This window comes from Pyxicephalus adspersus, chromosome Z, assembly GCF_032062135.1.
Source record: "Pyxicephalus adspersus chromosome Z, UCB_Pads_2.0, whole genome shotgun sequence".
NCBI lineage: Eukaryota > Metazoa > Chordata > Amphibia > Anura > Pyxicephalidae > Pyxicephalus > Pyxicephalus adspersus.
This window is the reverse complement of record NC_092871.1, coordinates 56895363-56919981: the sequence shown is the minus strand read 5'-3', so window position 1 is coordinate 56919981 and position 24619 is coordinate 56895363. Positions and strand designations below refer to the sequence as shown.

The window sequence follows — 24619 nt, the reverse complement described above, 5'->3', positions numbered from 1 at the left end:
AACAGAAGGAGGCAGTGGGCTCTGAGATGGAGCGTGGACCACATTGGTAACTGGCTTCTAGAGCTGGGTGTAGTGCATCATCAATGCCACCCCAAAGTGTACAATTTTAGTGAATGAAGTACTGACAGGTGGCAGCAGCAACAGCAGGAGGAGGCGGTGGGTCCTGAGATGGAGCGGGGACTGCATTGGTAACTGGCATGTAGACCTGGGTGTAGTGCTTCATCAATGCCACCCAGAAGTGTACAATTTTAGTAAATGTAGTACTGACAGGCGGCAGCAAAAGCAGGAGGAGGAGGCGGTAGGCCCTAAGACTGAGCGGGGACCGTATTGATTACTGGCATCTAGAGCTGGGTGTAATGCATTGACAATGCCGCCCACCCAGACGTGTGATATACAATTTTAGTGAATGGAGTACTGACAGGTAGCAGCAAAAGCAGGAGGAGGAGGTAGTGGCTCCCTGAGAAGGAGTGCGGACCGCATTGGTAACTGGCATCTAGAGCTGGGTGTAGTGCATCGTCATTGCCACCCAGAAGTGTGTAATACAATTTTAGTGAATGGAGTACTGACAGGTGGAAGCAACAGCAGGAGGATGAGGGGGTAGGCTCTGAGACTGAGCGGGGACCGTATTGGTAACTGGCATCTAGAGCTGGGTGTAATGCATTGACAATGCCACCCACCCAGAAGTGTGTAATACAATTTTATATAATGGAGTACTGACAGGTAGCAACAAAAGCAGGAGGAGGAGGCGGTAGGCCCTGAGACTGAGCGGGGATCGTATTGGTAACTGACATCTAGAGTTGGGTGTAATGCATTGACAATGCCACCCACCCAGAAGTGTGTAATACAATTTTATATAATGGAGTACTGACAGGCAGCAGCAAAAGCAGGAGGAGGAGGCGGTGTCTCCCGAAGACGGAGCAGGGACTGCATTGGTAACTGGCATCTAGAGCTGGGTGTAGTGCATCGTCAATGCAATCCAGAAATGTACAATTTTAGCGAATGGAGTACTTACAGGCGGTAGCAGCAGCAGGAGGAGGAGGCCGTGGGCCCTGAGACAAAGCAGGCACTGCATTGGTAACTGGCATCTAGAGCTGGGTGTAATGCATTGTCAATTCCATCCAGAAGTGTGTAATACAATTTTAGTGAATGGAGTACTGACAGGTGGCAGCAACAGCAGGAGGATGAGGCAGTAGGCCCTGAGACGGAGCGGGACCGTATTGGTAACTGGGATCTAGAGTTGGGTATAGTGCATTGACAATGCCACCCACCCAGAAGTGTGTAATACAATTTTAGTGAATGGAGTACTGACAGGCAGCAGCAACAGTAGGAGGAGGAGGAGGTGGGCCCTAAGAGGAAGCAGGGACCGCATTGGTAACTGGCATCTAGTGCCGGATGTAGTGGACCTGATTTATTAAAGCTCTCCAAGGCTGGAGAGAAAACACTTTCATCAGTAAACTGGAAGATCCAGCAAACCTGGAATGGATCTGACCAGGATTGAAAACATTTGCTAGCAAATAGCAAACAATTTTGAAGAAATCCATTCCAGGTTTGTTGGATCACCCAGCTTCACTGATGAAAGTGTATCCTCTCCAGCCTTGGAGAGCTTTAATAAATCAGGTCCAGTGTATCATCAAAGCCACCCAGAAGAGTACAATTTTAGTGAATAGAGTACTGACAGGAACAGCAGGAGGAGGCAGTTGGCCCTGAGATGGAGCGTGGACCACATTGGTAACTGGCATCTAGAGCTGGGTGTAGTGCATCATCAATGCCACCCCGAAGTGTACAATTTTAGTGAAAGAAGTACTGACAGGTTGCAGCAGCAACAGCAGGAGGAGGCAGTGGTCCCTGAGATGGAGCGTGGACCACATTGGTAACTGGCATCTAGAACTGGGTGTAGTGCATCATCAATGCCACCCTGAAGTGTACAATTTTAGAGAATGGAGCACTGACTGGCGGCAGCAGAAGCAGGAGGAGGCGGTGGGCCCTGAGACGGAGCGGGCACTGCATTGGTAACTGGCACCTAGAGGTGAGTGTAGTGCATTGACAATCCCACCCACCCAGAAGTGTGTAATACAATTTTAGTGAATAGACTACTGACAGGCAGCAGCAGCAACAGCAAGAGGAGGCAGTGGGCTCTGAGATGGAGTGTGGACCACATTAGTAACTGGAATCTAGAGCTGGGTGTAGTGCATCATCAATGCCACCCCGAAGTGTACAATTTTAGTGAATGAAGTACTGACAGGCAGCAGCAGCAACAGCAGGAGGAGGCGGTGGGCCCTGAGATGAAGCGTGGACTACATTGGTAACTAGCATGTAGAGTTGGGTGTAGTGCATCGTCAATGCCACCCAGAAATGTACAGTTTTAGAGAATGGAGTACTGACAGGCGGCAGCAGCAGACGGACTGGGCACTGCATTCTGCATTGACAATGCCACCACTCAGAAGTGTGTAATACAGTTTTAGTGAATGGAGTACTGACAGGCAGCAGCAGCAACAGCATGAGGAGGAGGTGGTGTGCCCTGAGTTGGAGCCGGAATTGCATTGGTAACTAGCATCTAGAGCTGGGTGTAATGTATCATCAATGCCACCCAGAAGTGTACAATTTTGGTGAATGGAGTACTGACAGGCCACAGCAGCAACAGTAGGAGGAAGAAGCAGTGGGCCCTGAGACGGAGCGTGGACCACATTGGTAACTGGCATCTAGAGCTGGGTGTACTGCATCATCAATTCAACCCAAAAGTGTACAATTTTAGTGAATGGAGTACTGACAGGCAGCAGCAGCAGCAACAGAAGGAGGCGGTGGGCCCTGGGACGGAGCGTGGACCGCACTGGTAATTGGCATGTGGAGCTGGGTGTAGTGAATCGTCAGTGCCACCCAGAAGTATACAATTTTTGTAAATAGAGTACTGACAGGCAGAAGGGGGAAGCGGTGGGCCCTGAGACGGAGCTTGGACCACATTGGTAACTGGCATGTAGAGCTTGGTGTAGTCCATCGTCAATGCCACCCAGAAGTGTGTAATACAAATACCTGAAACTTGTGAAGAGCCAGACCAAGATGTTTTGTGCTCCAGCACTGTTGCAGTGGTCTGTGGTGCCAGAAGTGGTAGGAAGGTAGACGATATTGCTAGTTTCCATCATGAAGTGGATGACAAGAATGCCAACCCTCAATATTACAATACTTAACTGAAAAATTAGGCAATAATTCCTATCAGTGTGGCAGTACTGGAAGTTTTTATCTGCAGTTTGTCGGCTTCCCGGAAGCAGCAGAAATGTAAAGTATATTGCTAGCAGGCACAATGGCAAGCATGACATTGGGGATGAATGACGACTAGCGGAAAAATTCAACCGAGGCAGGCTCAGCTGACAGGGTGTTGGTGATAGGCAGCCACAGACTCAGCACAGGAGCAGTGTTGGTTCACAGAGGCATCCTGGTTGGCCAATGAGTACTTGTGTCAGTCAATCAGTGACATTTGCAGTGGGGATATGATGATTGTAAGTAACCCACCTTTCGTACATTTTCAAAAAGGTGAGGCAATTTGACATTTTTCGGCGACAGTGGTGATTGCTTGTCCGTGACCACTCCACCAGCGGCAATGAAGGTTCTTTCGGACAGGACACTGGATGCTGGGCACGAAAGAAGCTTGATGGCATACTGTGCCAACTGCAGGCAGATTTCAAACCTGTTGACCCAAAAATTATTGGCCTCACTACTGTCAGGACAGGCATGCTCCTCATAACTGCTGTCGTCAACACCACCACCAGCCAGAAAAGAGCCAACGTAATCATGCACCATGTGCTTCATCTGTTCTTGATGGTTGTGCCCCTGCACTTCACTTGTTTGAGGTGGCTGCATCAGATATCGCCAGGCATCCAGAAAATCCCCCCTTCCTTGGCCTAGACTTTTGGATGCTGCCGCCGCTACAGGGGGATGCGGTGGAAGCAGTGTCCGTCTGAGCCCCCTGTGTCGAATGTGGTGCATGGAACTCCTCATACAGCCGGTCGCATAGTATTCTGCTCAGACATGTCTCCTTTTCTTTCTCTTGTGCCAGGTTGGGTGGAAACTGTGGCTGGCACCAACCTCCTTAAACATAGTAGCAATGACAGTTGGAGGTGGAGAAGGAGTCAACATAGGTGGAAGAAGCGGGGATGATGTGGTTGTACCTCTTTCAAGATAACACAAGTACTGCTTCCACTTTTTAGTTTGTGGTTCTTGGGCATGTGGGAAAGCAGGGATGTTGTACCAAAATGTGATCCAGCCTGTGCTGTTTGGATGTGCCTGTGGCACAAGATGCAGATTGCTACGCACCCGTCATCGCCTTTCAGTGTGAAAAAGGACCACACTGGAGAGGTGCGTGCAACCACCCTGCTGCTCTTTCTCTTTGCCTGCCTCTGCGTCTGCTGGGTGCCCTGCGTCTGCTCCAGCTCCACCTCCCCCACAGTCACATCGTCTCTGAGTGTTCCCCTGCTTGTGCCCACTCCTCTGTCTCTTCTTTGGGACCCACATGAGGCAGATTGGTGGCCCCTTTTATCCCCAGTCTTTTGCTGCTGCCTTTCCTCAATGTCTGTTTCGGAACTGCTGCTAGCCCTTACACGCATCGGTGGTTCCCAAGGGACATCACGGTCATCATCATCCTCATTTTCATCTTGGCCAACATCTGCAAATGCAGCCACTGATCCAGAACCCTCGTCCAGCAAGTGCTGACCACACTCTCCAAGGGTCTCAAAGTCTGCCTCCTGCTCTGAAATTCACACTGTCAGATCCTCAGGCTGTTTGTCAAACAACAAGGGAGAGTCATCGGGAGGTACAGGCACATTAGCCACGCTAACTCCTGTCTTTGCGGCTGTCACGAGTGTGCTGGTTGCTGCTGCTGCAGAAGAAGAGCCCTCTGCACTTGAGGCCCCTGAGACCCAGTTCACAACACTCTCCACATGACGTGGCTGTATGATTGTATTCCGCCCTCTCAATACATCTACCAGCGTACTGGTACACATCTCAGACCTGTTTGACCACTTGTGCTGCTGCCTCCAACAGTTTGCTGCTGCCGCTGTCCTACAGTGGCGGACTCCCGGGGAGTATGCCCCTGCCAGATGCGGCAAGTTCCCCAAACCCGCCCCTTCCCCTGGATCTACTGCTCACCTTTTACTTATTCAGGCAAAAATGCACCTGGTAAAAAGGAACAGGTATCAAACACTGAAATCTTTGTGTTTTTTTAATAGTAGGACGGAAATGTTTGTGTACCAAACGGTCTTCTTTGGTAAATAGCAAGAGGTATCAAACACTGAAATATCTGTATTTTTTATATAGTATGACAGAATTTTTTTTGACCAATTGGTCTTCTCTGGTAAGTAGCAAGAGGTTATCAAACACTGAAATATCTGTATTTTTTTATAGTAGAACAGAAATTTTTCTGTACCAAACTGTCTTTTTTGGTAAATAGCAAGAGGTATCAAACACTGAAATATCTGTATTTTTTTATAGTAGAAGAGAAATTTTTCTGTACCAAAGTGTCTTCTTTGGTAAATAGCAAGGGGTATCAAACACTGAAATATATGTATTTTTTATATAGTAGGACAGAATTTTTTTTTTACCAAACGGTCTTTTTTGGTAAACAATCAAAGGTTTCAACCACTGAAATATCTGACATTTTATATAGTAGGAAAGAAATTTTTTTTCAGCAAACGGTTTTCCGTGGTAAAAAGCAAGAGGTATGAAACACTGAAATATCTATATTTTTTATATAGCAGGACAGATTTTTTTTTTTACCAACGGGTCTTCTTTGGTAAATAGTAAGAGCTATCAAACACTGAAATATCTGTTTTTTTTTAGAGGACAAAAATTTTTCTGGAGCAAACTGGCTTTTTTGCTAAATAGCAAAAGGTATCAAAGACTGAAATATCTGTATTTATTATTTAGTAGGACAGAAATATTTTTTTACCAAACGGTCTTTGGTAAATAGCAAGAGGTATCAAACGCTGAAATATCTGTATTTTTTTTTATAGTAGGACAGAAATTTTTTTTTTACCAAATGGTCTTTTTTGGTAAATAGCAAGAGGTATTAAACACTGAAATATCTGTATTTTTTATATAGCAGGAGAGATATTTTTTTTGACCAAACGGTCTTCTTTGATAAATAGCTATCAAACAGGTATCAAACACTGAGATATCTGTACTTTTTTTTTAGTAGGACAGAAATTTTTCTGTACCAAACTGTCTTCTTTGGTAAATAGCAAGAAGTATCAAACACTGAAATATATGTATTTTTTTTAAATAGTAGGACAGAAACTTTTTTTAACAAAAGGTCTTTTTTGGTAAAAAGCAAAAGGTATCAAACACTGAAATACCTGTATTTTTTATATAGTAGGAAATATTTTTTTTTTTACCACACGGTCTTCTTTGGTAAATAGCAAGAGGTATCAAACACTGAAATATCTGTATTTTTATATAGTAGGACAGAACTTTTTTTTTTTTTAACAAACGGTCCTCTTTGGTAAATTGCAAGTGGTATCAAAGACTGAAATAACTGTCTGTATTTTTTCGCTAAATAGCAAGAGGTATCAAAGACTGAAAGATCTGTATTTTTTTGAGAGTAGGACAAAAATTTTTCTGTAGCAAACTGGCTTCTTTGGTACATAGGAACAGGTAACATCAAAAACTGCTATATCTGTATATATACAGAAGGCTCCTAACCTGTGCCTGTCACAATCCACATTCCACAGGACCTCATGACGAATCACAAGGCCGTTCTCACTTAAATGTTCGGTAAGCGAAAAGGCCCGATTCGCTGCAAGATCGAACTTACAAATCTCGCTTGCTTATCCCTAGTAGTCACAGGACTGCGGTATTTGGTACTAGACATAGATGAGATATGTCTTAAAAAAAATGAAATACCTGTTTTAGTCGAAAAATAGGTCCTGATGCGTTTCGCCAGTAAGGGCTTTCTCAGGGGTATTGACTAAACGGTGTTTAGATGGTTAGTATTAGGGCTCACAATTGAAGCATTACTAAATTCAAAATAAATCAATGGAAAAAATGTTTAAAAATTTGTACTTGATGAGTGTTAGGAGCCTATTAGTTCACTAAAATTATATCTACATCATAAATCGTCAAAAAGGGCTTTGTGCTTCTGAATGGACTGCGGAGCCAGCATAATCTGGTGTGTGTATGCTTGGAATTTGAGATCCCGTTTTTTCCAGGTAGCATTCATAATCGTCTCCTTGGTTTTATAAAATGTAGGATGCACTATAATGTCCCTTGGAGGTCCATCCGGCTTTTTAGGGGCCAGGGAGCGGTTTACCCTCGAAAAGTTCAGGTGATAAATAAGATAGTATCTTTTGCAAAAGTGCCATTACGAATCCAGGTAAGTCCACTATAGACTTGGGAATTCCCCCGCTATGGAATTTGGAGAGAGAGGAACCATCACTGGAGTTTTCTTCCACCTTGTTGGGAGCAGGTGATACTGCTTTTAGTCCTGCACGTCCTCCATCTTGGATCGGGACTGCATGGATGAGAATGCCACGACAGTCTTCTGCTCAGGACGGATGTAGCCTGAATTATTCCCCATTTGAAACTATGCTGCGGTCGGAATCAGAATGGCTAAGGAAGAGCCTGTTAGACTCACTGGTACTGTTTGCTAGGCCAGCAACACACCTGGGAGTTGCAGAGCACAATTAGATGGCAGACATCTTTTTTTACTGCTAGCGAGCGCACCAATCCAGTCCATCTTTACCAGGTACTTGTGGCACATTATAAAAGTTAAAAATTGTACAATCATAGTATAAGAAAAGGTGTAGGATAGGGATTATAAAAAATAGGTTTAACTGTGAGACCATTTTATTTTCCCAGAAAAAAAAACAGATTTTAGAGCTGCCTGTCTTCAGATTTCAGTTATAGGTTGCTGTCATATTGGCATACCTTGTCTATGCTAAAATATTCCTAAAATAACCAAAAAGGATTTTTATGGCACATTTTCAATCAAATCTCACGTTTCATTTAATTTCATACCTTTCAGTGCAGCTGTCCCTGGCAGGGTAATAAATAAAGATACCTTGTCTATGATGCCGTTTTTGTAATTTCTCCTCCACAACAGCGTGAAACACTTCAGCTTCCTCTTCATTCGCAAAATTTAGACCAGCCTGGCAGTCCTGTGGATAGAAAACAAAGTGTAAAATGCACATTTAAATCAGTTTTCCCTCTGTTTGCTACAGACAGACTTTGCCTACAGTGACATATAAGCCCATGGATAGAGCTACAGCCTGTCTCAGCATAACCAGGAATTTGGGCCTGATTTAATAAAGCACGCTAAGACTTGAGAATATAGACTCATGGGTCAACCTGGGTGATCAAGAAAACCTGAACTGAATCCTTTTGAGAATTGAAAACATTTGCCAACTAATAGCAAAGAAACCCATTCCAGGTTTATTGGATCTTCCAGGTCCTTCCATGATTGATAGCCTATCCAATATTTTCTTGATCCACTTCTGGTTTGTTGGATCACTCAGATTCTCCTTTGATAAATCTAGAAGTGTTTAGGTTATGAAGAATCTTCTGGAGGCCTAAACTCTTGAGTCTTGAACAAAGAAAAGTTTAAGGACAGATCAGTATTATTTCAAAATTTTGCATGGGTTTTATTCTCTATACAGTGGTAGTGGCAAGATGGTAGCATCCAATGAGTAATAACATTTTCCCTGTGAATAGACTAGATTTTTTATACATTGACTTTGTATCGCTAAGTTGATTACAATATCATGAGTTTGTAGCTGGCAGTGGTTTCTGGAGGCACTGGTAAGGAAAATTGTAAGTATGAAATGTTTCCTTTTAAAACAGAAAATTCAGCTTGGTATGTGACCAATGCCTAGTTGTTCAAACGTGACCTGTTCCAATGAAAACGTTTGGAGTTTATTGGTTAATCTTTCCTTTTCACAGAGATCAGGTGACTGGCCACTATGTCAACCAAGGCTTATGGTTTTTGCCGGCCAAGGCTCTCAGGTGGTGAGGATTGGACAAGGTGTTAAAGGTGAGAGAGTGGGATGGGTCGTTAGGGTCTGAGACTGTTCAATGCTGACTGCATCTCATATCATAAAATCAAAACAAAACTGTTGTTGGGTTAGCACAAGTTTATTTAATGTCAATTATGTCTCACCAACAATAATGCTTTACCAGTATATACTGGTACATGTATACCATATATGAGGTCATCCTAAAGGAATGCAGCATATCCTTTAACTGGCATCCTTATAAGGAAAAATGCTGGTTTAAGGGATGATCATTGGTCAGTACTGGTCAAACACTGGCCATTGTCTCAGTTTCCTGGATAGTTAAAAACACAGTACCATGCTTAATAACTAGTCTTGACCAGAAGTAACTGTATGCAACATGTTTTTTGATCATCTGCCAAGCCATTAATTTGGAAGACTCCTTGGATGATGAATGCAACTCACTTCCGCAGCTAAGTATTTTTGTTATATCTAAGTCTTTGTAACTGCATTGTTTTATCTATCTGTCTTCATTAATAAATAGTACAATCTTTCAAGTCTGTGTGTTATCTCTCTTTGTACACTTCAAATTGAACCCATCAATATTTGCATAAACTGTCACAAATTATATCTGTGACATAACAACTGTGAATACCACTCCCCCATATTTTGGCACAATTCATACATGTCATACGTAGCTAAAATTGTCTGCAGATCCTGACATTAACACTGCCTGGTCAAAAAAGTCACATACTTTATTATTTCACGAGACAGTCTTTGATTACAGCACTCATTCACCTTGTACCCTTTTAATAGGCTTGCTAATTTTTTTACCAAGAACTTGTAATAATAATAGAAGAGGCAGACCTCTGCCTAAAGTAATCTCCAGCACATCCCACGGATTCTCAATGGAGTTAAGGTCTGGGTAGTCCATGTGTGAAAATGATGTCTCATGCACTCTGAACAATTTTTTTGTCATGTGAAAACAGTGAACCATAGCATTCACATGTTGATATTCCTGTGGCATTAAGAAAAAAAAATCTATTGATGAAAAACCTAGACCTGACCAACTGAAGAACCCCAGATTAAAACATCGACCCCACAGGTTTTGAGGCATTGAGGCTGGGTACATGCATAGTTTGTTGCTTCTAACACACACGTCATTTCTCACATCAGTCAACACAGGAAATGCAAAGAAACTCACGTGTGCTGGAAATGTGTGAAAATATGGACGGGAACTGTGGTAGCTGAGCTGCTGGTACAGTTCTTGTTCCCAAATCAACTTTTCCTCCTGCAAAACAAATTGTTAGTCTAGTATAGCTGTGATCACAGTCCTAAAATATCCAACACATTCAAAAACGTTGCTCAAGCAATATTTCAGACAGATGAGGCATAAGGTTCCTAAACAGAAGGCTGCAACATTCTTTTAATATTGGAATATAAAGATTTTTGTAATTATGTCAATTATTTTTATTGTTATTCTATTGTGTCCTATCTTTCCAATCTATATTTCAAATCTAAAAATCTACTATAACTGGCTAGTAGATCCTGGATAAACTAAACAATTACCTGGTATCCTAAATGCCAGGTGTTTTGCCTTTTGGCCCACCCTTCCCTTTTCTACAAATTCTCATAGTTACAAAAGTTCCCAGTCATGTATCTATATATCATGACAGAACATTCCTGATCTGACTTATCATATAGGAAAAAGGGGAGAGTAGATATGATGGGCCTGGAGAGGATACACTTTCATCAGTGAAGCTGGGTGATCCAGCAAACCTGGGATGGACCTGGTCAAGGTTTCAACACATTTGCTAGCAATAGCAAATTACTTTGAAGAAATCCATTCCAGGTTTGCAGGATCACCCAGCTTTATTGAGGAAAGTCTATCCTCTCAAGTCTTGGAGAGCTTTAATAAATCAGGCCTTATGCCTATGATACATAACTTCACATATGCCATCCTTGGAGCAATCTATCTATCTATTGGACTCTTTTTTAGTCCCATCATAAAGAAGGGAAATTCATACTTTGCTTACATATAAGTTTTACTGTTTATGTTTTTTTCAGCTACATTTTGTTTTAAAGTTTTTAAATATTTTTTATTGATTTTTAAATATAAACAATATATATATATATATATATATAAAACTTTACAAATAAAGCATGAAAATATATTAAAAAAAAGTTGTTTGAACAATATGTATAAGTTTTCCAGTCCAGAGAGTCCATGGTTGATGATGAAAACAAATATAGACACTACAGGGTGTAGAGCAATCATTATGTCATATATAATCATGGCAGTGACAATAAACCAGTGTCAAACAACATTTGCATGTGTATGAAATCAAAAACCTCAAACAAAACAAAACAAAAAAATAACATTTAAACAGATTTCCTGGTGTTCCCTCCATATTCTGGAAAAAAAAAGGAAAGGGACAAAAGAACGGACAAGTACACTTCAGTCACTCTTTTCGAACTGATCTCAGGTTGTTACCAACTCGACAATGAAGTTAAAGGTATCCACAGTGTTGAATATTGCAACCATGGGTCCCACACAGATAAAAATCTGTTATAGGAGTCCGATAAATGGTTACTTTCTCATTTACTAACATATTATCCATCCTAACCTTCACTTCATGGAAGGGCAGGAATTGCTTACTCCAATTGCTTGCTATTACCTGCCAACAATAAGTACATACTTAATTGAAATTGTCTATTAGTAATATTTGATGGTTTAAAGTGTAACAGGGCAATTCACAGATCTTTAGGAATAAACACTTTCTCAAAAGTCAGAATACCCTACTCGAAAATCTATTACCAAATGGACATTTCCACCAAATTTGTATAGTAGTACTTTCTTCTTGACAGCCCCTGAAACATAGCCCAGATCCCTGATTTGTACAGTGTTTTAGGCGAGAGGCACCATGTACCATCGTATCATAACTTTATATGCTGATTCAAGTACTGTGACATTCATAGAACAAGAGGATGTTTTGGAGCATGCCTTGAGACATTCCTCTTATAGGGAAACATATTTATGCACTAGGGGGTGAGATACCCTATTTAGTTCAGTATACAGTGTGGAAATTAGCTTAGTGGTCAAAGGGGTTCATGGAAAAATGTTTTCCAATAATGAGTTTAAACGGGTGATTTTGATTATGGATCAGGGGCCTGATCCCATGACTGAGCTGTAAATATCTGAAATACTCCTTCCCAGGAGAATTGTGAGTTTTCTGTATTTCATCCCAGGTAACTATTCTTGACCTATACAGAAAGGAGTATACATTCAGATTATTGTGAACCTTCCACCCTGTAAAAGCTGTTGAAGACTCTCATCCTGGGAGAAAAAAAGGATTGTTTTGTATCCGGTGCAATAGGAGAAAACAGGACATCAATCCAGTGGAGTACCTAATAATATCTTAAACTTGTAATAGGTGTTTTAAACATGGCCTTAAAGCGTACCTAAACTCAGAATTTTCACTTTACATAAATAAGTAGACAACCCTTTTATGTAAGGTAAAAATTATGTTTGTTTGTTTGTTTTTTAAGTGCAAAACTTGAAAAAAAATAAAAGTGTAGCACCGCCCCCTAATTCTCCATCACCTAGGCCAGGGGTCATCAAAAATTTTTGGCCACTAGGCCATTTCAGGGGTGGGCAGGAGCACACTAGGCTGGACTCCCTCAAGTCCCGCCCCCCACCAGGAACGCCCCCTATAGGGAATTCCCTCTTCTCCGCAATGCATATGAAGGAGAGGGAAAGTTCCCTATTTACCCCGGCCGGCGGTAACACTTCTGCCGCTGGGGTAAAAAGGGAACATTCCCTCTCCTCAGTATGCATTGCGGAGGAGAGGGAATTTCCTTCAGGAGCCACAGCAAGAGGAGGCACAAGAGCAGCATGTTGCTCCGGTACTTTGTTCCAACCTAATCCTGGCCGGAATTAGGCCAGATTGGCCAGGGGGTGTTAGGCCAGAACAAACTACCAGCTAGGCCGTATGTGGCCTGAAGCCCGGAGTTTGCCGACCTCTGCTCTAGTACAACAGAAATTGATCAAAAATTGGGAGCATTAATTGTTTTCATTATAAAGTCTATGGACAGTCTGGTATACAGGGTTATACCTTAGACCAGAGGTTGGCAAACTTTTTTGAACACTAGGCTATTTCAGGAAGTCAAGAAGGCCAGAAGAAACAATGTGTCCAAGGAAAGGTTATATATTTAAAAAATACAGTACGATCGATGGAAAATGATATTGCAGGTTCGTAGAGACAGATATAATATCAGGATCTAATGATGAGAATTTCAGCAACAGAATGATATTAGGATGATTGTCAGTGAGCTAAGAGCGCAACTTGTTCTTACAAAACTTCATCTTGGAGAACAGCGGCTTGCACGAATAAGTGCTGCCAAACATTGCGATCACATACTTGGCACGGGCTAACAACATTGGAAACTGAGCATGTGGCAGCTGACGGTAGAAGTCAATGAAAGTCTCTGTACGTGTTTGCGTGCTTGGCATCGAAATGTCCCTTGAAAGTGCTGTTGGTGTTGTTGCACACCAACAGTTTGCTGACCTCTGACCTAGGCGATTGAGAATGAATGGGAGCGCAAAGCCTCCCAGGATACCTACATCACACATCCAGGGAGGCTCTTAGGTGCTCCTTATGCACATGCCCAAGCTTCTCAGGCATACACGGAACGAGCCCTTTCGTCAAAAGGGTAAAACTGCCAATCTCATGTGCATGCGCAGTGAGATCGGCAAGTTTTTTCCCATCCATGTTACCCAATCTTGCGCCTGTGTCGGGTGACGTAGGAAGAAAAAACTGAAAATAGAGAAGATGGCGGCACCCAGGGCGCAGGCCTGCAGCCAGGTGCTCGGACAACGCGGGACCCAATGGAAGAGACCTCTGCACCGATCAACTGTGGTGGGACTTTTGTTTTGTTTTGGGTGAGGTTTGAGTTTATTTCCTCTTTAAACCTGACAGACGAAATTGCAACCCAATCCATGGTAAGGCTTTTACTGCTATTGGTTGGCATAGATATTTATCTGGACCCAAAATGGGGCCATAGAGCCCACATACAGCGATGGGATAAAAGCTAAATTGGATGCCTGATAATACTTCATTAGATTTGGAACCCCCAATCCCTCCTGTTTGCCAGCAATATATAACATTTTTTTGTGGAAATGTCTGCTTTTTGCCATTCCATACACTGTAAGTCTCATGATTGCCTTTTGGAAGTTCCGCATAGTTTTCGCTGGGACTATAACAGGAAGTGTCCTGAATAGGTATAAAATCTTCAGTAAGATTGTCATCTTAACTGAATTGGTTCTACCAATCCAGGACACTGGTAAATTCGCCCATCTTGTCAACATAGCTTTAAGATGGCCAAACAATGGCTGGTCATATGTATGGGTAAGCTTGATACATAAGTAATCTAAATATTGGGTGGCCCATTTAAAATGGAAGGCTTGTTGTACCTGGTTCACAATTTGACGAGGTAGCGTGACTTTCAAAGCGACTGATTTTTTCTTCATTAACTACAAATCCAGACATGGCTGCAAACATTTAAAACTGTTACCAAATTAGGAAGAGATACCGTGAGTTGGATGATAGTAAGCAGAATATCATCTGCAAATAGGTGAAGTTTTTAAATGTGAGTACCCAAGTCTATTCCATGTATGTTGACGTTGTTTCTTATTAACTGAGCTAGTGGTTCCAAAGCCAAAATAAAGAGTAAGGGCGACAGGGGACAACCCTGCCGAGTTCCTCTATCTAAAGAAAAAGCTGAGGAATAAAAAGATAAATATTTTATTCTGGCTAATGGGTTGGAGTACAAAGCAGACAGCCAGGCCCCGAATTGTGTCAGAAATCCCCATTTGGTTAATATATAAAATAAATATTTCCACAAAGTAGAATTGAATGCCTTGTGTATGTCTAAGGCCAATAACATACTCTGGAGTGGATTATTTTGGAGTGGGTCAAATGAAGTAGACTGACAATTTTTCTAGTACTATCAGGAGCCTGTCTTCCAGGGACAAAGCCCACCTGGTCCTTATGTATTAGTGATGGCAAAAATGTGTTTAGCCTGGTTGCCAATATTTTTGTCAGTATTTTGATATCAACATTAAGCAACAATATAGCCCTATAATTGTGTTTTGGTCTAGGTTCATCTTTACCCGGTTTAGGTATCATGGAAACATGTGCCAGAAGAGAAGAATATGGATTGTTTGGGTGTTCTTTTAAATAATTAAAGAAATTTTCAAGATAAGGCCCTAACTGCTCTTGAATTTTTATTTGTAATATAGGGCTGAATAACCATCTGCTCTGGTGCTTTACTAGATTTCAGTGATTTAATGGCTCCCACAATCTCTGATACAGTAATCTCCTCCCCAATTTTTACACCTAATACTTGAGGCAAAGTGGATAAGTTTAGGCTAGCAAATAGATCATCTGCCTGGGAGGGTTGGAAACTGGAGGCGGAGTTGTACAATTTTGTTAATAATTACTTTTAACCGGGTTGTGATGGTAGAAGAATTTACCGTTATGGATTCATTAGAATGCCTTAACCGTAAAGAAGAATGTACCGATTTTGCATTGAGTAAATTAGCCAACATGGGCCCGGTTTAAAAGCTCTGCCATAAAAGCTTTGTTTGTTTCTCAACCTTACTGTCTAACAGCAAATGTAATTAGGTTTTTGTGCTATTTTTTAATTACCTATTACAATTGTTTGACTGATGTAGCCTTCCACCTTTTTTCCAATTGCTCCAAATCTAAAGTAAAATCTGTAATTTTGTTGGTTGCTGCTTTTTTTAATGCGACAAGCTAGTTGTATAAAATTTCCTCTGATTGTTACTTTGTAGACGTCCCGCAAAAGGATTGGTGATTCTACCGAGTCATAGTTTACCGTGAAATAGTGGGAAATATAGCCTTCTAATATTTTCACCATTTCTGAATTGGACAACATAGCTTCGTTCAGTTTCTAATGAAATTCAGAGGACTTTGGAACTAAAGCTTTGCAGGACATCAAGACCAAAGAATAGTCTGATCATGGTGTTGCAAGGCCTTTGGACTTAGAAATCTGAGGTAGAAATTATTGCTGTACACAAATATGGTCAATTGTGGTAAAACTGTTATGGGAAGGTGAATAAAAAATGAAATCCTTCGTTGTTGGATAGATTTCCCTCCAGACATCAACTAATTTATGTCCAGAGAGAAGCTCCAATAAAATTTCAGCTACATTTTCAACATCTAAGCTATTCAATGGACATTGAAAGAAATTCTGTATGAATAGTTCTTTTGCAAGCTTTGTTAAAACTTTTTTTTCGGTTTTTAGTAAAAAATGTATTAAGAAAAAAAATGAAACAAAGGAAGCTCTAGCCTTTACAAGGCGATGACAATTCACTTTAAGAGTCCACAAAAAATGTGTTAGATTTGTTCAGCTGTGTTGTCCCAGGGTGTAGGTCAGGGGGGTCTTTTTTTGGGGGGGGCTTCTGGCTTTGTATAGGATTATTCAGTGAGCTTATCCCGGTGCTTAACAATGGAAAGAAGTATTGCTACTGAAGGGTAGGAATTGTAAATGTACCGGTAAATGTTCATTTTTTTTTCTTTGCAATAGTCTATAAAATCCTCAATTTTGAATATGAATATTAGGCAGCTTAATAAGACGTACCATGATACTGTATATTCGCATGAAGTAGGAACGTTTAGGGTTGTCCTTCACAAGACATAGAACTCCACAGCACTGCTTCACCCAATGGTCATTGCTTGGTGCTAGGTACAATTGTACCACGGTTGTTGCAAGTGCCTAAAAATAAACACAAGAACATTGAAGGAATGATATAAATCACAAATAATAACATTGCTAAAGGTCAGGATTATTGAAATAAATTTGTGTTTGACTCATCATTGTATATTTCATTACAATTTGCTTGGCAGGCTGCATCTGTAACCTATTCATGGGAAGGCATAACAATCTATAGGGAGAAGTAAGTCACAGAGCAGGGAGGCAGTGAGCTCAACTAGGACTGCAGTGGATGCAGTTTGTTTATGCTGAATTTGCCATAGATATCAGTTATGGTAATTTTTTAATTTGCCATGCTAAATAGTAGGCAAAATGTTTTGGATTTGTATATTGTATCACAATTCCTGGGAATAATTTACACATTTTCATATAAGGGCTGTTACAACCTTTAAAATCAATTATGTGCTTCTAATGTAGACTTACGTATCTATGTTGTAAACAAAATTAGAATTAGCCTGTGTGTTAATATTAATTTTGCTGCAAAAGGACAACGCTTCTTCGCCTTTGTGACTTTCTAAACCTTTCGAAACCTTTCCTACAAAGATCCAGTCTGTAGACATTGTATGAATGTATGAATGTTTAGTACTTGCAGGGGTGGTGGACATAAAAAAGGTAATCTGTTGTTAATATTTATCTAAAATTTACATTGATTTGTGCATAGCAGTTTATTTGCTGATTACACTTTTTTTTATAGAGAACCCCAACATCTGTTTCAGCAATGGCCATTTTCAGATTTGTAAATGAAATAGACTAATACAAATATTCAACACGAATCATGCTGACATGTAAACGTAAACGTTTACGTTAACGTAAAAAAAAATACTTTTAGATAACTGTCCCACTACCTAAAAATTGTACTACTTTAACTATTCAGAAAAAATAATAATTTATGTTATATTTTTCTTCTCACTGTGTGTCTCAGTAAAGCCCTTGCAACACCAAGACGAGAAAGAAAAAAATGTAGGTCACCAGTACAACGAGGCACACAAAGTAACATAAATGTCACTGAGATTCTAACCATTCTCCCACTCAATATAAAATGTGCCTTTGTTGCTCTGTGTCCTATTTGGAGAGATTGCCCATTACTTTCTATCAGGTTTATCAATATAAATCATGGGGCTCCAAAACAAAACTTTGATTGGGGCCCCTTGTTGACCCCTCTTATGTCATTGATCCTAATATTTTAACAATAAAAACCTGAAGCGATATCTGTCTGAGAGGGAAAATAATGTCCCAATCAAATTGGAATGAGAACGTGAATGGACCTTGTGATCAGGTTAGTAACCTAGAGGGTTAAATTTTACTGTCATTGAATTGACCACCAATGTTGAGAGAAGGAAATAGTTAAAAAACACTGCTGCTGACCACAAAGTTAAAAAACACTGCTGCTGACCACAAAGTTAAAAAACACTGCTGCTGACCACAAAAGAGTGATTAGTACTGAGGTTATTATTGAAGTTACTAACACTAAGGCTTAGGGTTAATATTGTGGCCCCTGATAGCATTCCTTGGGTCAGTATTTTGTTCACGGACAGTTCTGAGGGTATTATTGTGCTCACTGACACCAGTGCTGGAGGTTTTTATTGCATTTAGTCACACCAATGATGGGGTATAATATTGTGGTCAATGATGACTCCAGCTTTCTTGAGTATCTTGCAAGAAATGCAGCAGGACTGAACCTTTAGGTTTGGGGTTCATTAATTTTGACTGCCTGACTTAACTAAATTAGGTTTAATGCATAGAAAACACAATACAACTATGTGGCATTCTGTCAAAAGCCACATAGTTGGACCTTTGTTGACTACCACTGATAAAATGTTTGAATAAAGTCCAATTGAATCAGTGCAGGGAAATAACTTTTAACATTATTTTCCAGCTTGTCTCTCTGTCCTTCAGCCTGAGGAAGACTATGTTAGGTATATAGGGTTAATTTAATTCCTGACTACATTACAAACACAGTTAACACATTCTGCTTTCTGTACAACTTGCATAGGGAATCAATGAATAGTGACCATTCTGAAATCTACTACTGTACATCTAATGTCAGTTATTTTAATTTGGAGAATTGTTAATTTATGTTCAGTGGCAACCTCAGTCAATAACAGCCTCCTTGACTGCTATGGCTTTTTTTTACCCCACTGCTTCCTGAAGTTATATAGAGAGGAAGTTCAGTAAAACTTTCCCAGTGGGGACACTGACAATATTTAAAAAATATTTTTGGCTAGAGCTAGGTGTTAAAGTGACACAGTTTTGATGTGGTGTCTATACTGGGGTAAAAATAAAATGCAGGTGCCTATCTACCTCTAAGTTACACGTCGATAGAATAACTCCATGACAGGTTTTCTTTAAAAATTTATTCTGTGATAAGCAACAGGTTCATGGCTTAGTTATCCTATCCATTATTAGCATCCCTGAAGGCCCTTAGGGTGAAAGCACTGGAACCAGCACCCACCCAGCATCCACACATCTCACCATGCACTTCCTCCCCAGCAGTTGGAACAATTTCTGGTTCTCCTGCGCCATAAGAAGGGCAGAGGGGACATTTTCCTGGGTGCGGCCCACAGCCTTGTTCGCTCCTCTGCTCATGGCTGGGCTCTTTATCTTTTTGTGAGTGTAAAGTCACTGAAAAAGGGAACTTCCGCACAAACTAGATGAAGGCAGAACGGAAGCTAAAAACCACTAGCAGTGAAAAGGGCTTGCTAGTTGCAGAGGGAGGGGAAGTTACACAAATTCAACCACGAACCATTTATCCATATATGGGTCTTTTAACACGCTATATTGTTACAATGATGCCATGGCTGCAAAACAGGGCTTAATTTATAAATGGTGAATCTCCCCAACTGATAATGACCAATGAAAGCTCAACTTTTAGTTGCTAAATACACTCGTCAAATTTTAAAGTTCTATTTGTTCAGCTATAAAATGTAAATAAAGCTGGTATAAGAATATGAGATTTATCTAGATAATTCTGCTTGAAATCAGAAAAAAGTGTGCTAGCAGGGGTTCCGTACTGTGAATTAGTCACACTTAGAATCATGCCACAACTCTTTCAGCCTGATATATAATTTAGGCTCTGGAGTTCTGAAGGGGAAAGCATGTTAACAGATAAAGGATAGCAAAGGGCAGACTGGAGGTGAAAAGGAATCTGTAGGTTTTGAACAGTGGTTTTACATTCTGACCATACAGTGTGGCCATGTAGAATTGGTGCTGGTGCTTGGGGGCATGTAATGCAATCATAAGAATGGCTCAAAAGAAATCCAAAAATGTTTCCAAAATAATCTACAAATTTGTTTTTAAACTGTGTATTTGGCAGTTGTCTGTCTGGAGGCCCATCTAAAAGAGAACTAGTGCTAAATTTTGTTATGGTTTATAATGCAGACCCCGTTTTCAATGTTCCTCTGGTCCTGGACATCCAGTGCTAGGCCTGCACTGATTCTGGACAGCCTGGGCTGGGCTTAAAATAAATAGGTAAATATGCTTCAATATTCCACCTTGACGTGACAGGACATCCGGGGTGGAAAAAATATATACTTTTGACACCTGTGGACAAAAAGTATTGCAGCAAAAGCTGTTTTCTTTATTTTATATTTTAATGAGGTATTCATTCTTTAAAATATTATTTTTTTTATTTTCTCATTTAAACTAGTATGCAATTTGGGAGTTCTGGCCTAATTGAATTCAAATATTTAAAAAAAAATTAACATATGGACACACTTAGGGGGTCTGTTTATAAAGCAGTGAATTTGACATACCCTGAAACACTCCCTGGTAGAGAATCTTCCAGGTCAATGTGTTTTAATGACAATAATTAATTCTCTAGCAGAGAATGTTTCAGAGAATAGCATAAACACTGCTTCATAATTAAGGCACCTCACCTCCCTAGCAGTCTAATTCTGTGTAAATTTCCATGCAAAAAGCGGTAGAAATGTATTTTTCATTGTAGGCTATAATTCTTAGGCATAACTCACCGATATTTAATAAACTTAATACATTTATTAATAAACTTTAAATAACACAAAAATCTGTTAAAAAAAATAAAAAAATATTGTAACATGTAATGTAAGTATACAGTAGCATGTATAATATATATATATATATATTATAATACTATATATATTATATGAATTTTTCTTTGTATTGGACTCAATACAGCTATCTTGAATTGAATCCAATACAAAATTATTTGAATTTCCCACGGGCAAAGACGCATGCACTGATGTCACGGGAAACCCTGGAGATCGTTGCTGGATTCGCCGGCTGGGGAGCGAGGAGGAAGGAGGTGTCACCAGGACCTGCGGGGGGACCAGCAGGACAACGAGGGACGACAACGGAGCAAGAAAAAAGCGGGTTTTTTTTTAGTTAAAAGCTACCCCGAGTGTGACTCGGGAATACCGCTAGGGGGGTTAATGTAGTTAAAAAATGCAGACTCCAGAGTTCAATAGCAAACCTGTGTCAGACCTGCAGTTTGTCAGGGTTTAAAACTATTTTGTTTCTTGGCCTAAATCCTTCAGTCTCTTTTTTTAAACTACTGTCCTTTGCACCATGGATATGGTGGTCAGCACAATCATTTTTTTTCTTGCAGGAAAGTACCAATGCATTTAGATTTGTAACTATTTTGGGGGCTGACAGTTCTAGGTGTCAGTATATCAATCAAAATTTAAATTTTTTAAGGCTGAACCTACACGGACGTTTTCCCCAGTGTTTAACCTGAGGCTTTAAAAGCCCATGTTTGAAAATCCCAATGAATTCCGATGGGCTAATCTACACCAGGGTGTTTCCTTGAGGCAAGTTTTTGAGCGTTACAGAGAAGGCTCCTTGCAATGTTTTAAAATTTAAAACGCAGGGTAAATGCAGGAAATGAGTAAGGAGTTTTATGTACCATTGTGCTCATTCCCTGAAAGAGTTAAAAATAAAAGTCTTTTTAACACTAATGTAAAATCACAGCAAATCACGGTAAAACGCGTCACAGACGTTTTAAAGGCAAGATTTAAAATGCTTGTAAAAGTGCATAAAAACGCATACAAAAGTGGTAGTAACCATCCATGTAGACCCAGCCTAAAGAAGTATTGATGGTATGTTTTGAGTTTCTTCTTCTTAAAATAATAAAAAATGAAGCATGTGGGGAAAAGTTTGTCAACTGAATTTTTATATTTGCTGGTGTATTTATTCATTGCATAATGCTGGGTTCATTTGTCACGGGATTAGTAATTCCACATCCTGCATATACATTGTCTTTCTTTTTTCAGTGAATTTTTTGCCCATTTAACCAAAGTTGTATTTTCTTTTAAACTAGAAACTTTCTCAAGCATTTAAAGGCGTCCTTTAATGTTCACTTTCATGTAATAGATCATTCCATGTTCTGATAAATTGATTCTGGAATAATAATAATTTTGAACATAGATTTACATTTACAGCTCATTGCAATGTGTTTTTTTTGGCTTCTCCTTGCTGAAGCTAAGTCTTTTACCACTGTGAACTAAGTTAAACCTCTTGCAGAGTCTGCCTAAAAGGATACCAAATGGCACAATAGTTCCAAAAAGGTAAATGCACTGGGGTATCGATCAGTTCCTACCTTGCCAAGGCCATGTTTCTCCCAATACAGAAACCATCCAATCATCACTCCCTAGAGAGAACAAATTTTAGGACTGTTCATTATATACTAGAATTAACCCATATACCTTAAAGCGTGCCTAAGCTCAGAAATTTCACTTTACATAAAAGGGTAGACAACACTTTTTATAAAAGGTAAAAATCCTGTTTGTATTTTTTAAAGTGCAACACCCTTTTTTTTTTTTTTTTTAAAAAAGGGTGCATCACCGCCCCCTAAAGAAAGGGAGCACAAAGCCTCCTGGGATACTTACGTCATGCATCCTGGGAGTGCCTTGGGTGCTCCTTCTGAGCTTGCCTGAGCATCTTGGGCATGCGCAAAAAGAGCCTTTTTGTGAAAAGGGAAAAAAAATGCCGATCTCAGGAGCCACCTCTGGACCGATTGACTGCGCTGCGGGATTAAAGGTAAGTGTATTTGGGGGGGGGGCATTTTTTAGTTTAGTTCCTCTTTAAAGATAGGGGTTCCTTGAGTAATTGTCTATTTGTATCTCTCAGGTCAGGTTAACGGACCCCTTTGATCTTATTGGTTATCTGTAAGAAAGACATTCTTCTCACTGGCTAGTCATGTAAGAGGCATTCTTCCCACTGACCACCACACTAATGTACTGTAAGCTGTGAATATAGTAATTATAGCTGTGGTTCCCTGGAGACCTGAAAAGTATTTCAATGCGTTTCCCCATTTTTAAAGAGGAACCTTTCTTTTCTAAAGGAGTGCTACATGAACAAATCATAAGCGATTCATAATAAAACCTACACATTTATTTTTTTAATGTTCCAATACTGAAGAACATTTAACAAACATGTTGAAATGTGTAATGGTAACTTTAGTCTAACATAATGCAACATCCACAATTAGTGAGAATTATTGTGAGGCTTATCTTACTCCTTTTTCTCTTGGGCTCATAACTCATAACATGGTGTAATACAGAAAAGGGAGGAGGGGAAGCTTTTCTGCTGGTTGTCAGTTTACAAGTCACTATAGGGTGTCACTTTACACTATAGGCAGCTGTGGGCAAAACACTGCACTTAGTTTCTCAACCACAGTTCATGGGTGTGAGAAACTAGTAACTGCAACTCAACCTCTTATTTTATTTATTATTTTTAGGGATATTTTATTGTTATACAGTATTAAAAAAACACACAAAAATAATAATAAAAAAGGAATACATTATTGTTTGCTTATTTTTGTTCTCTAACCGGTTACTGTTTTGTTTTTATCATTTTGTAAATGTATCTTAAAGTTAATAAAAACAGCAAATAATATTATAAAATTAAAAACAAAAAAAAGACAATTGTGTATTGTGTTGTTATTTGATTGCGCAGTAGGTGGCTGGCTGGCTTTGTCAGTAACTTACCAGCAACACTTCTTTTTTTAAAGGGATTGTTTTTTTAATGCAATCTGTGTACATTTTTATCAAAATTTCAGTTTATGCAAATGCAGAAATTAATTAGCTACACACATGCATGCATACACACACACACACACACACACATACTGTTTGGATATATGATGCAAAAGAGCAAAACTCAATGAACAAAATGTGTAAACCCCAGAGAGCATTTTGACACTACTGGGACTGCTTCACTGACTTTGTGTTACAGTTGCTTTTATGGTCACTTAATATCTGCATTTTTCACTGAGAATTTTAGTCTGTGAAATGCTGATAAATATATCATTTTTTACTATGTCAATACGGGTCTGGCGTAGTCCAGTCATGCAACTGCCTACAAGCACATCCTTCTTTGTGATGTGACAGGCAGGTTCACAGCTTTGATCAAATTGCACTCCTACCCTGGTTTACTGCAGGAGCATGAAGATTGCTGCTGAGCTGGTTGTCTTGTATGTGATTTGACTCTGTTGTAGTTGCTTTAACGGGTAGTTTACTTTGTTAAAAACAAGTCTTTAAAAACAAAAGGAAAATAGCCAAACAGCTACAGTATCTCTCCATTATTTCTCATTCTGCTTCTGTCCACTAAAGAGTTTTGACTCCCCCCAATCCACACTTGTATGTTTTAGCTCCTCTTACATTATTTCCATAATATTAAAAAAAAAAGCTTTTCCTTGTTTCATTCTTTTATTCAAATTGTGACCTTTCTTTATACATGCCAAATGTACTTTAAATTAAAATTATGGAAAAATATATGTGCTTTTTACAAGTACATATGAAAATATATTGAAGGGGGGATGGCTGCCAGCATTGCTAATGCACATCAACAGCACAAACTCTGTTGCTGAATCCTTC

The 24619-nt window shown here is 39.9% G+C and overlaps 1 protein-coding gene across 4 annotated transcripts in view; it reads right to left on the bottom strand.

The window, feature by feature from the left end:
• WAS (WASP actin nucleation promoting factor) overlaps positions 1–19400 on the bottom strand; it is a 34482-nt gene extending 15082 nt beyond the window's left edge. For all 4 annotated transcript variants that reach the window (XM_072431343.1, XM_072431344.1, XM_072431345.1 and 1 more), the window contains exons 1-4: positions 19242–19400; positions 16638–16772; positions 10177–10263; positions 8045–8141 (exon numbers count right to left, since the gene is read on the bottom strand). In XM_072431343.1, coding sequence (XP_072287444.1) covers positions 8045–8141; positions 10177–10263; positions 16638–16772; positions 19242–19355 — 433 coding nt within the window. In that variant the 5' untranslated portion in view covers positions 19356–19400. The remainder of the gene's footprint in view (positions 1–8044; positions 8142–10176; positions 10264–16637; positions 16773–19241) is intronic.
• Between the last annotated feature and the right edge of the window lie 5219 nt (positions 19401–24619).